Source organism: Colossoma macropomum, unplaced genomic scaffold (assembly GCF_904425465.1).
Source record: "Colossoma macropomum unplaced genomic scaffold, Colossoma_macropomum, whole genome shotgun sequence".
Lineage (NCBI taxonomy): Eukaryota > Metazoa > Chordata > Actinopteri > Characiformes > Serrasalmidae > Colossoma > Colossoma macropomum.
In genome coordinates, this window is record NW_023494795.1 from 36229876 (window position 1) to 36244298 (window position 14423).

A 14423-nucleotide genomic window follows, 5' to 3' on the forward strand; every position below is an offset into this window, starting at 1 on the left:
TCACAGCAGTGAAGTGCAGGGTCTGCTTACAAGTCAACACTTTCACAAATGGGACAAACATTCAACTGAGACTCATGTAGAATTTTGTAAAAATATTTTGAAACTACTCAGAAATACCACCAACAACACACGCAGAGCAGGATTAGGCCAGTACACATTCATTATAAGGTACAAAAAAGGTGTCAAAGCACCTAAAAAACAGTGACCTTCCCTCTATCATTATACAGCTCTGCACATATCATTATACAGTTTAGCAAAGACAACAGCTCCCTCACTCAGCTGGTCCTGAACTACACACTAACACTCACTCACACACACTAACACATGCAGTGTCACTCAACAGGACCAATCTGATCAGAATCAACCAAATTACAGAACATCTGAGAGAAACATACACAGCCTACACACACAGGTGGATTGTCTGGCCGTAAAAAGCCAGGACGCTGCAGCAGAGTACCTGAGCACAGTGACTGATCTGAAACTGAGGACCACCCTGACGAGGTACAGACTTAGTCAGCACAGTCTGACTGTAGAGACCGGCAGGCACAGGAGATCCTGACTGACTCAGGAAAAAAGAACATGCCAGCAGTGTGAACTGAATAACAAAGAGACAGAGCTGCACTTCCTGAGATCAGTCAAGAATTATTTACAATAACCAATAACAGACATCGCCGCATTTAACAGCCTCTACAGAGAAACCACCCAGAGAGAGCTGCACACTCACAGCTCGATACACCCCAACCTGACACCACAGGAAAGAGAGAGACGCACAGAGAAAAAGAGAAAAAGAAAGACACAAAGGAGAGAGCAATAGAGAGAAAAAAACAGTGAGAGAAAAAGAAATGAAAAGAGTGAGAAAAGACAGAGAAAAGGTAATAAAGAGGGAGAAGAAAGAGTGTGTGAAAGAGAGAGTGAGAGTGAGAGAGCAGAAAATAAAGAAAGAAAGAAAGAAAGAAAGAAAGAAAGAAAGAGGGGGAGACAGAAAGAAAAAAGGAAATAGAAAGAGTGAGAGACAGAAAGAAAGAAAAAGAGACAAAAAGACAAAAAAAGGAGACAAAAGAAGAAAGAAAGAAAGAAAGAAAGAAAGAAAGAAAGAAAAAGAAAGATGGGAAGCAAAAGAAAGAGAGTCACAAAGAGAAAAAAGGGAAAAAGAAAGACACAAAGGAAAAAAGAAGGGGAAGGGACAAAGAGCAATAGAGAGAAAAACATTGGGAGAAAAAGGAAAAAGTGAGAAAAGACAGAGAGGAAGGTAATAAAGAAAGAGAAGAGAGAGTGAGGGAGACTGAGAGAAAGTGAGAGAGAGTGAGCAGAAAATAAAAAGAGAAAGAATGAAAGAAAGAAAAGTAAAGAAAGAAAGAAAAAAGAAAGAAAGAAAGAAAGAAAGAAGAGAAAGAAAGAAAGAAAGAAAGAAAAAGGGAGAGAGAAAAAAAATAGAAAGGAAGAGTGAGAGACAGAAAGAAAGAAAGAGAAACAAAAAGACAAAAGAAGATGAATGAGTTTAAGAAAGAAAGATGGGAAGTAAAAGAAAGAAAGTCACAAAGAGAAAAGGGGAAAAAAGAAATACGAGGGAAAAAGAAAAGGGAGGGACAAAGAGCAATCAAGAGAAAAAACAGAGAAAAAGAAAAGAAAAAGTGAGAAAAGATAGAGACAAAGGTAATGAGAGAGAGAGAGAAACAGAGAGGGAGGGAGACTGAGAGAAAGTGAAAGAGAGAGAGAGAGAGAGAGAGAGAGTGAGAGAGAGAGAGAGAGAGAGAGAGAGAGAGAAGTGACCATGAGAGAGAAGAAGTGACAGAGTGAGAGTGAGAGTGAGAGTGAGAGTGAGAGTGAGAGAGAGAGAGGGAGAGAGAGAGAGAGGGAGGGAAAGAAAGAAGAGAGAGAGAGAGAGAGAGAGAGAGAGAGAATCCTGAGTCTGATGAAAGCAGGTAATTACAGTGATAACAATGGCGAACACTCAGGGCTGAGCTCTAAAGGCAGGAGGGTGAGACACTTCCAGCAGCGTTTCTTTGTGTTTCATCATTCACACTAATGCAAATGTGCCCACTTTTTGGTCCATTTTCACTTAGAAGTGTTGTAAATCGATAACAGCAGGCACCTCGCAATCACCTCAAACTCAGTCATACAAAGAGAAGTATTCAACAACACCAGATCAGGTGAAAAGAGGTTAGCTCCTCCATAAGTATTGGGACACAAGTAATGTTTCTCACATGATACAGATTCAAGAAAAAAATTTAATTTACAAATTTTCCCTTTACTACCCCAAATGTATGTCTGCCAAAACAGAACAGTGTGTCCAAACAGTAGTGTCAGAAATCAATAAGCAGGTCTATTTGAGGTTACTTAACAAATATATAGTGTAACTCTGGGGTCGCAACTCAAATGTTAAGAAGAGCCATCAACAAAAAATCAAACCACCTTGGGAACCACAATGTTTTGTGTTCATTTTACTGTCTTGGCTGTAAATATGTCTCAGTATGCGTTAGTATAGGCTAAAAATATAATAAGAATGAAAATACAAAAGTATATAAGTTTCTTGTAAAAATGTCTCTTAACATTCGACTTTTTACAAGGCTGTTTGACAGTTTCTCGTTGCAGATTAAACATATCAGAAATCCAGCTGGAGTGCTTACAAATACAAATAAGTCCTTTTGTCTCTGAATTATTGATGCCAATCTTCAGAGTTAGGCAGATATAGGCTACATTAACTCCGGCGTTTAAGACCACATATTGTTAAGACTGTGTTAGAACGATCAACAGAGCTTTAATTTACTGCAAAGGAGGATTATTTTATTATTACCTACAAATCTGATTCTGCTGTGGAGCCGCAACAGGGCAGTAAAAGAGCCGCGTGCAGCTCTGGATTATTTAGGCATTCAATTTGTACAATGCTAACTGGTGTGCATGTGTTTACATCATTTGTTAGCTACATGAGCCTTGCAGTTCGAGTGCAACTAAAGAAGCAAGAAGCATACCGTGCCAGGTTGATGCAGGGGTCCGTGAGCGTGGCTGAGGAGTTGAAGTATTCACGGGCGGAGGCCAGCACCAATTCCACACTGCGGGTGTACGCCACACGAGGCGTGGCTTTACCCCTGAACACAGCGCTGACCGGGACGTCCTGAGACGCGGCGCTCCGCTGCGTCAGCTGACCTGCCAACTTCACATTCTCCTCACGACCAGAACACAGCAGACTCTCCACATAAACCTACAGAGAGAGAGACAGAGAGAGAGAGAGAGAGAGAGAGAGAGAGAGAGAGAGAGGGGGAGAGAGAGACTGTTGGAACACTGCTGTGAGGACTTGACTGCATTCAGACACAAGAGCATCAGTGAGGTCAAGTACATTGGATGTTCTAAATCACTCCAACTCATCCCAAAGGCTGAGAATGCAGCTCCACTGCTCCACAGCTCGACGTTGGGGTGCTTTATACCTCTCTAGCAGATGTCTAGCACTGGATATGGTGACCATAGGCTCATGTGCGGCCACTCCAGAGCATCCTATTCTATTAGCAATGCTTTCTGTGGAGATTATTCAAGCTGTTTAAGTGCTATTGAACACTAGTGTCAGCAGTAGGTGCACCTTAAAGTGGCTGAATTTACTAATTGGAAGTGGTCTCTGGATACTTTTAGACATGTGGTTTATGAAGAAGAGTGCGTGTGTGGGCATGACAAGATAAAATAAAACTGAAATGCAGAAAACTGTGTTGGGATTACAGCTTTCCTATTTGTCATTATTATAATAGATGTCTGGGCAATATCTTGAAATTATTAGAAATTCTGAAACAGTGGTTTTAGGCTATAAATAATGTAATACTGAGTAACTCAATATCTTTTGGTAATAAACTAGTTCACCTCTTCTTTTGAAAGTTGTGACTGCAAACATGCACTTGTGAGATCCTGCTGGTGTGGGTTCATGGCTGTTTGCTCAGTTTAAATGACTGAAATGTGAACTGTGCACTAATTGTATCCCATGCTGGGGACATTTCCGACTGCTACACATGAGTGTGCGAATTCCAAAGCCACGTTCCCATGCCCATAGATAATTAAAAAAGAAAAATAGCACAGGCTTAAACTGCGATAACGGCAGACAAAACATATAATCCACAGCCAAACTATTAACCCCTTAACATTCCAGGTTTATTTTATACAAGCGCTTATTATTCAGTAACTACAAAGCAAACTTATGGAGCTATTCTTAGGTTACAGAAGTGCGTAATAACACTTCGGGCCTGCCCATGGCTTGTTAAGGGGTTAAAGCTTTATTCCAATACATTCAGCTGGGCGGCCCGCACTCCTGCATCACCACGGGCAACAAAAAAGGCAACAGCTGAACCTGCCACCTAGCCTAAAGCACGATCAACCGCCAGAGCCTTCATCTAATCACCCAACATACCACAACATGTTAATTATCCCGCCAGAGACAAACAGAGAGAAAGTGAAGGAATATTTTATTAATCACAGACTTCAGTATTTCATTTCAGCCCACATAAAGCAGGGAAATATCATCTGCGAGCGCTTTCATCTATCCACATTACAGAAGGCAATATCTGCAGCATGCGCTGCACCTAATACCATAATGCTGTTAACTCCCATTACGCTGCAAATGAAATATCAACTCCTACTCTATCTGCAAGCCAATGAGCTGCATCTAATACAGAACTCACGAGGGGAGGACGGAGGGTGTTTGGTTACTGAAGTTTGGACAAGTTCATTAGCAGTTCTGCGATGAGCCGTGTGCTGGACCACTGTCCATCAAACAGGCAAAAAGTAAACAGCTCCTCTCTTCACACCATTTAATCCATTTTTGCTAATGAAATCTGCGTTTTTAACCCTTTTATCTTTATGTTTATAATTTGGTTATTAATCTAAAGATTTATGCAGCAACTACTATGAATTATGCAGTAACAACAACAAAACTAATATGTAAGTTATACATTTAGAGAGTGAGGAAAGTAAGTGTGGGCCCACATGCAGGGGGATTAAAGGGATTAAACGAAAAGTATTCAGATATCCCAAAAAGAAAATATCCAATGCTGTTACAAACAAAAAAATTTGCCCCCTCTTCTATTTTTGCACATTTGTCACACTTTTGTGTCAGATCTTCAAACAAAATTTAACATTAGCCAAAGGCAACCTGAGAAAACACATACAAAATACAGTTATCAAACGATCTGAAGCACAAGAACAAGAGCTGGTCCACCTCTGAATGGTGGTGTGGCCTGGTCAAACTACTGATATGAACCCCACTGAGATGCTGTGCTACCTGGCATTTCAATCTTGAAAGTCTTCCAGTGTGGCTGAATTAAAGCAATTTTGCAAGACACAGTCAGCCAAATTCCTCCACAGCAATGTGAAAGACTGATCTCCAGTTATAGGAAGCATTTGGTTGCAGTTGTTGGTGCTAAAGGTGGCACTACCAGTTTTTACACTTTGTATGAGGATCTGAAACCATTCACAGTGACAAATGTGCAAAAATGCAGGAAATCAGATATTTTTTTCAGCAAATACTTTTTCACGGCACTGTAGTCACACGGAATACAATCTAAACTAATTGAGTTATTCTTAAGTTGTAGAAGTGTGTAATAAAAGCAAGTATTTATTGCATACAGCTCGTATAAAGCCTCAGTTGCACTAGATATTTGCAGTTAGCATCTGGTTGTAAAGTCAGTCTGCCCAAGGCAATTAGAAAACATGATGCTGATTTAGCTTGGCTAAGCATTTCAGCTGTGGCTGACTATTCTGTGGTGAGGACACCAAGTTGGTTGCTAGCAAGCTAGCTAAACTCAACGACCAACAGTAAATGCACAAAATAAAGATGTTATTCCACCTAATCCATCTCCCAGCTAACTGCAGACCACATTACCTTTCTGTTATGTACTGATTTGGGAAAAATTATATAAAATGTCATGCCTACACACTGCTAAAATTCCTGCATTTTGGATCTTCACATGTAATGCCACTTGTCGGACTGCCTCATGTTGCCCTATGATCTTTGTATCAAAAATAAATAAATAAATAAATAAAAAACATGTTGGGAAAGTAAAAGGAGATGGAAACTTTCACCTCCTCATTCCGAAACTTTGCTCACATGTTTGAGCAGCTTTTGGAGATGCTATCACCACACGTGACGAAGCAGAAGACAAACTAATCTTTTAGATGTTTGTCAAAAAGGTGCTATGGCCTACCCCAACGGGCAGACACACAGACAAATACATCCACACACATATTCACCCATGGGGCAATTTAGCATCTCCAATTGGCCTGACTGCATGTCTTTGGACTGTGGGAGGACCTGCAGGACGGGGAGAACATGCAAACTCCACACAGAAAGGACCCTGGTCACCTGGCTGGGGACCCAGACCCTTCTTGCTGTGAGGCGACAGCGCTACCCACTTCACCAACATGCCATGCCAGCTAGCTCTTTATGAAGTGAGCAGCACTCCTGCTGATCACTTGGCACTAGCAGATTTATCTCTGAAAATCATGTGAACTTGTGAATGAGTGGGAGGAGGCATGTATTTATATATGTGTTTGTGTGTGTGTGTGTGTGTGTGTGCGCACTCTCTCTCGCTCTCTCCTAATCTCTCTCAATCTCTCTCTCTCTCCTGAATCAGAAGAGCTTGATGAATCAGAGGTTAAAAGTTACAAGACATGACAAAATGTATTCCACTACATGTGTTTCATCCAATTACCCAAAAAAGTACACCAAAACTTATTTTTCTATATTTGAGTAAATGCGCCCAATAAGAAACAACATTATGGGAGATCAACAGGGTCCACACTGCAATCAGAAGACAACAGAAACAGAGAATACTTCATTAACTACATTCTTCCAAGTTTAACTTCGAGTAAGAGCTTTCCCATCACTTTTTTCCCAAATTGCAGTCAGAGGTTGAGTGTTGAGGGTGACCTCCGCTTGTCTTTCACTGCTCCGGCCTTGATTGCGATGATGAGGAAATCGATGGAGGCAGCCAAAAGTAGGCTCGTTATAGAATGCTGCTTAATTACAGACAATTGGTGCACAAAAACCCTCACTTCACACTCCAGAGAGAGAGGCTCTCTTGCTTTTACACACACACAAACCCCTTCGCAGTACAAGAAAGGAATGTAATGAGGGCTAGCAAGAACAGCAGCAAGGGTCAAGATTGTTAGCGAATTCAATGAGTAAGAATTCCAGCATGTTGTGTAATAGATTTGTAATAAAGGTGTTATACACATGTAACAGCAGTGTAATACCTCATGGCAGGTTGCAGGTTCCAGACAAGTGTAGACGTTCTTCTGCATGTCTAGTAGATCCTGCAGCAAGTCTTCCCACACACTCTCGCTGACCGGAGGGATTCTGGACACAGCAGTGAGCACCAATCAGAAATCTGCTCATAGCTGACGGTGGGTTGCGATAAAGGGACATTAACATGTCGACCCCTTAAACTCTAAGGCTGGCTTTACTCGCTTGAAACTTACATGAAGAAATCTTTTTAAAAATGAGTGATTTCATCATATCAAAGGACAAGAACATAAAACAGAGGACAGTCAAAAATGAGTTCCTTCTGATTCAATGTGAAAAAAGAAAAGTAATGACAGCTAGAAAAATTACAGACGAAAAATGCAGAAAATTCGCAAATGTAAATAACACGCTGCAGATGACTTTACATAGTGAGAATTATATACTGTATTGAAAAAATATGAGCTGCAAATTTGGCTGAATAGTGGAGTAGTTAAATATGTTGCAACTTTGTTTTTGAATTGCTTCGTGCAACTTTCAAGTTGAAATTAAGGTAACTAGTTCACCAGTTTCACCATGTAAACTTAGAGTCTGTGGACTCTTTCAGGAACAATTTTAGCAGGTATTAATAAGTTAGACATTAAAAATTGGGGCAAATATGCAACATTTATGATGCAATGTTAATTTTAATTGTGTACATATTAGGGATGCAAATTGTGGCAAATTCTTTTTGAATAATAACTGGTTATTATTAGTTGCCAAATAATCGTTAACCAGCAAGCCTAAAATCGACATCCAATTCATTAAAATATCAATTATAAAATGAATAGATTCAGTTCTGAAATCTGATTGACTGAGCCCATTTCACAGTCATTATAAAACACTTCATCTACGCACACTTATGAGTGCACATATCACCTGAGACTGTACATCTGAAGCATTAAAACAGACATGCAAGTAGCTTATGATTTACACTATATGGCCAAAAGTATGCAGAGACCTGACCATCGCTCCTATCTGAGCCTGCTGGACATCCCATTCTAAAACAATGGGGATTAATATGGAGTTGCCCACCCCCTTTGTGGCTATAACAGCCTCCACACTTCTGCGAAGGCTTTCCACAAGATTTTGGAGAGTGTCTGTGGGAATTTGTGCCCATTCTGTCAAAAGGGCATTTGTGAGGTCAGGCACTGATGTTGAAAAAGATTGCCTGGCTCACAATTAACGTTTCAATTCATCCCACAAATGTTCAGTGGGGTTGAGGTCAGGAGTTCCTCCAAACCCAACTCATCAAACCATTATCTTTATGGACCTCACTTTGTGTACAGGGGCACAGTCATGCTGGAACATAACTAATGCCACAAAGTTTGAAGCATATAATTGTCTAAAATGTCTTTGTATGATCTTTGCCCTTTGTCCTTCACTGGAACTAAGGGGATTTAAACATTTTAAATCACTGAACTGTTCAGTGTGACCCATTGTACTTCCAGTGCTTGTCTATGAAGATTGCATGGCTACGTGCTTGATTATATACACCTGTTAGAAATGGGTGTGGCTGAAACACCTGAACTCAATAATTAGCATGGGTGTCCACATACTTATTGTGTTCTCTGTAAGCTGCAACTCCAGCCTAATTCTAAATATTTTTGGAGTAGTCTGTTAGATTTTAATAAAGTAATTGTAATAGTCATCATATAAAGGGGACGTCTTGCCTTAATGATTTGACAGTGTTCATTTCTAAACCTGTTGTTTTTCCAAATCTTTTGCCCCACAGGAGGAGAGTGTTTGATGTTCATTCTGTGTGGCAGGTTGACATGTGCATGCAAAGTAAACACCTAAGCTAAACAAGGAAAAAGGGTCTACAAGTTGAAGAAACTGTATACTAAAATTTGTGTAAGGTAAAGTACAGTTGGTGTATCTTACTTGCGTCCAATGTGGCGAGTGAGTTTGACCATCAGCTGGTGAGCCTCCTCCTTACTGCTCTGACTGCTCCTGACAAATGCAACGGGCTTCTGCAGGCCATGCTTCTCCAACACCTCCACAACACTGCCCCAGAATCAGAAGGAAAGGAAGGAATAAAATCAATGAATCATCCATGAATCGAAGAGTTAAACAACAAATACATGACTGAATCTTTTGCATACACACTCTGTGTAAAGTTGTAATGGCATCTAACTATCATCAGTCATCACAGTCCACTGAACAAATTCAGCATATTGCCACTGTTGTAATGAAACCTTATATTGTAGAAAGCTACACTCTCACAGCGAGAGGAAAGGTAAAAACATCACAGTTGAACAATGTAATTGGCAAAAAGCTCACTCCAGCCAAACAATCGTGACTGGTGCATGCAGCTCAAGCCCTATCCGAAACATCATGTGTTTGGTGAGAGTGTGGTTTCTGTGTGTGGGAGCAGACACACTGTTCTGTAGTAGTTTGAATGCGTTCAGGATGTGAGTGCCTACAGTGGAGCTTCAGGGGCCAACTGTGCAGACAAGCTTCCAGAAAGCAGTAAATTATTTGTGAAATCATTTGACTTTTAATAAATATGTTCTACATAATTTCTGGCCATTTTCTTTTCTATTCTTGCCATTTTAAAGTACAGACAGCTGCAGTTCGCTACTTCCAAAGATTCCACTGCCCTGCTTGGGCTATTTATTTATTTATTTTTTAATAATAATTACATTTCTATTGGTCCATTCTTCACGAAATGCTCACACAATGTAAAATAACTGGTAAGCAGTAATTTACTGGGTTTAACTGGGACTAAGTGGAACATTCAGTGTAAATGACTGTTCCACAAGGAACACACTGCACAGATGTTTTCTGCTCACACACACACACACACACACACACACACACACACACACACACACACACACACACACACACACACAATGTCTTCATGTGGAGACTTTATTGCACTAAAACCTGTGCAGGAAAAAAGAACGTTTGGTCCGATTCACAGGGACAAACGTGCGAGAGAGAGAGACATAGATAGAGACATAGTTCGAGAGAGAGAGAGAGAGAGAGAGAGAGAGAGAGAGAGAGAGAGAGAGAGAGAGAGAGAGAGAGGTATTGAGAGTTAAAGTTAGAAGGTGTGATCACAAAGGCAGGAAAGAAAAGAGCAAGTGAGAGACTGAACATGTCCATGTGGATCACAGGTATAAAAGCGAGAGAGAGAGAGAGAGAGAGAGAGAGAACTGGAGAGAGAAAAAAAGGGAGATTGCGAGGGGAAAAAGTAAGAAAGACACTCTTACAATCCTATAGATTGAAAGAGTTGGAGGGAAGGAGAGAAAAAGAGAAAGAGAATGGAAAGAAAAGAGACAGAGAGAAATAGTGAGAGAGAGAGTGAGAAGGATAGAGCGGAAGAGAGAGAAAAAGACAAAAAAGGGGAGAGAGAAAGGGTGCAACAAAGAGGGAACTAGATAAAGGAATAAAGAAGTGAAAGATAAAGGGAGAGAGACAGAGAGTTAAAGAGAGAAAAAGAAAGAAAGGAAAGGGAGGGAAAGAGTGAGAATTAGAGAAAAAGAAAGAAAGAAGAAGGGAAAAATAGAGTCTTGCATCATCTCTTTTCTTCAGACAGGAATTTTAATCGAACCAAAATAGTGTGTTTCTGTCAGGAGAGCAGTTCCACACTGTTTACATCACACACACACATAGTAAAGCTCCTCCAGCAGACAATTTTGCCTTCAAGCATCATGTTAATTATTAGTGGTGTGATCTGAAGTCCCAAAACTGCTCTTAGGAGTGGAATTAAAGAGAGAGAGAGAGAGAGAGAGAGAGAGAGAGAGAGAGAGAGAGAGACGTCTGAGGACTCTGCTGTTTTAAAACACAATGGAAAACAACAGATGGAAGAGAGATATAAAGTGTATACAACACTCAGCCGTACTGTTTGCCACAACCTTTAGTTGAACCAAAGCCAAATGTGTTTTTTGGGCAAAACAGAATTGTTTCTAAGAATGTCATGATCAAGTGTTTTAGTGTATATCTGCCAAAACAGAGTCCAAATATTTTCATTTTTGCTGTTTAAACAGCCATATGGTGCACAGTTCAAGCACAATAACATTAGTAAAACATATCCAAATTACTGGCGGGCTGCCAGCTGCTTTGAAGTACCATGGTAAAAATACTTTATTTTTGCTGGATCAGTTTCCCAGACATGGATTAAGCCTAGTCCAGAACCTTTTTTTAATGTTTACATTATTTTGAATTTGCTACTTTCAGATTTCTATATATTATGTATAGAATATATTACTATATATACACTACTAAACAAAATCTCTGACATCTACTATGACATGTTTATGGCATGTTTATGTCAATCTTAGTTCAAGTAAAGTGCAACTCAATTTTCTTTAACACACAAAATGACTCCATTTTACATGCTGCTAGTTTAATTATGACACACAACTATTATAAATACAGCTGAAAAACTACCATTGCAGATATTACAAGCACTTGTCAGATTGTTTTCATATTCAACTTTAGTTCATAAATATTTGGACATCAATGAATAATATAATATTAGCTGTCTACCACAGTATACTGGAGCAGAAATTAAACAATGAATTTAATCCAAATAGGGCTAAAGATGTAGACTTTTAGTCGCTCAAAAATCACTGGACAATGAGCTGTTCCATGGCCAGATGTGTGTTACGCTCGCAATATTTTTTGCACTTGGAATCTAACTCTCAATATATTGTCCAAAGAGTTGCCACTGCCAATGCAGCAAGCCATCATTAATCTGAAATATCAAAACTAACCTATCACAGATGAGACAAAAAGTAATTTGTGCCAGAATGATGGGAAAAGTATGGAATGATTCAATGCATACCACCTCAACCCAAGAACAAGCAGGAGCTTAAGACAGCTGCAGTAAAGGCCTAGTAGAGCATCACCAGGGAAGAAACCCAGCATCTGGTGATGTCTATGGGTTCCAGACTTCAGGTAGTCATTGACTGCAAAGGATTTACAACCAATTATTAAAAATAAAAGTTTAATTTATGATTACGTTGGTTGGTCCAATTACCTTTGAGCCCCTGAAAAAAACGGGAGTTGTATATGAAAATGGTTGTAACTACTATACAGTACTACACGGATTTGGATGTAAACACTATCAAATTAAAGTCTTTTGAGCTCAAATTTATTATTTAATTTCAACTCCAATATACTGTGGTACACAGCTAAAAAAATAATATCTATCACAGCAATGTAAATAGAGAGCAAGAGAGTACAAAAGGTTAAGAAAGGACCAGAACTGGACCATGTGTAATACCACTGATACTGATGATTTCATATATGTTTTGATCGGCTACAATACGGTACTCTCAGATCAGATTAGGGAGGGAATCTTTAATTATTTAAAGGTCTCACAGAAACCCTCTGTCCTCTTTAGTCTCCTTGTCTCTCTCATTCTCTGTTTATCAGCACTCCTCCAAGGTGCCCTCTCCTTGCCTTGATTGGCCATTACCTCAGATGTTTCTCCAGAGAGTCCACTTGGTCATGTAGGGCTTTTGTGGCCTTCGTCTGGGGTCTAAGAGAGAGTGTGGGAGAGTGTGGGAGAGGGAGAGAGAGAGAGAGAGAGAGAGAGAGAGAGAGAGAGAGAGAGAGAGAGAGATGGGGAGAGAGATTAAATCAAGGAACATTACCCAACTCCCAAACCTGACAGCTCACTTCAAATAATTTCACACAAAAACACCTAGCCGAGGATTTTTAACACGTTATCGCAGAGAGCCTAACCATAGATAGGTTAGAAAGAAAGATTTCAGAGAGTGAAGAAGCTGTTAGGTCAGTTGTAGGCCTGTCTCTCAGACACTAAAGGCTGCTGCAGGAGGGAAAATTTGTGAGCAGCGATAGCAAAGAAATATCGCATGTAAAAATAGAACGGTCATTGGCTTTGAATGAAAATCTCAACATGACTACAACATTATACAGCCGAGCCGAGATCTGCCAGGAGTAATGACACACCAGAGCAATCTTTGGGGAAATAAAATCATAATGAACCAAAGTGCCTTCAACATGACTGTCTCCATAATTGAGGACGTAATAACATTTCGGCACTTTATGATGGTGGTAGTTACTGAGATAGAAGCTAGCGCTCAGGAGAATGTTTTTTAAAGTAAGACGGAGGCGATTTGGTTTGACATTTAAGATTATTTCGATGTCAGTTTCCCCAAGCACTTTCAGACGTTCACAGTTTTATATACTTACGAATGCATAGAAGTATATGGACCATTCTGCCAAATTAGTTCAAACTGTGGCCCCACTGTAAAAAGACTATTCAGACCTTAGATATTTACAAGGATTATATTATGATCTATTTAAACCTAAGGCATTAATTATGATAGTAACAGGCTACAAATGTTCACTATTTATAGCAGGGGCATCAAACTCAACCAGTAAAAGGCCCATATTAAAAAATGTCAACAAATCTGTGGGCCAGAGGAAAAAAATGCTTTTATTTCATTTTAATTAACGTTGTGTTATAACTGGAACTGGCCACTGTTTATTCAAAATATGCAAAAAACTTCAAAAGTAAATTACAAACACTTACAGTAGACCTCGAAATATTACTTGCACAAATATATTACTTGGTGTTTATATTGGTTAAACTGCAGCTGAAATGCTTTTAATGATATGACTGGTGTGGAATTTTGTGGAATTGTGTAGAACTGAGGTGTAACCGCTGTCCCATAGATTCTTGTTTGGGTAGGAGAGTCCGAGCACATTACGTTGCAGTGCATGCTGGGGACTGTAGTGCAGTGCATCGTGAAATGGGCTAATATTAATAGAAAATGAAAATACTTCTGCGAGCCAGATAAGATTGTGTCCCACGGGCCTTGTGTTTGACACGTGGTTTTGTGTTTTCCAGTGTGTTTTTAAGATCAATTTGATTTCTTTTAAAGTGAAGTTAAAAGATTTAGATTTTTCATGAGTTTAATTTTTAAGCAAACAAACAAAAAAAAACTTTATTTAAAAAAATCTGTCCCACGTTTTCATGTCACTACCTAAACACTAAAAGTTTTAGTCCATGGGCGACGCCTTATTTTAGCCACACTGCTACATTTTAGAGCAGGAAGTGAGGCTGCATCCCTGTTCCTCCTGGTGAGCAGTTAGATCTCATTATTTTGAAGTAAATGGGTCCCAAAGTCTGAAAATCAGTGCGTATATATCACAAAACCTTGTAGTTCCAAAATGAGAACTTTAC

The 14423-nt window shown here is 39.7% G+C and overlaps 1 protein-coding gene across 3 annotated transcripts in view; it reads right to left on the minus strand.

Annotated features, from left to right (window-relative positions):
- The window catches only part of nbas (NBAS subunit of NRZ tethering complex), a 296070-nt gene that overhangs the window by 184202 nt on the left and 97445 nt on the right, over positions 1-14423 (minus strand). For all 3 annotated transcript variants that reach the window (XM_036582328.1, XM_036582327.1, XM_036582326.1), the window contains exons 27-30: positions 12687-12749; positions 9137-9259; positions 7228-7330; positions 2970-3199 (exon numbers count right to left, since the gene is read on the minus strand). In XM_036582328.1, coding sequence (XP_036438221.1) covers positions 2970-3199; positions 7228-7330; positions 9137-9259; positions 12687-12749 — 519 coding nt within the window. The remainder of the gene's footprint in view (positions 1-2969; positions 3200-7227; positions 7331-9136; positions 9260-12686; positions 12750-14423) is intronic.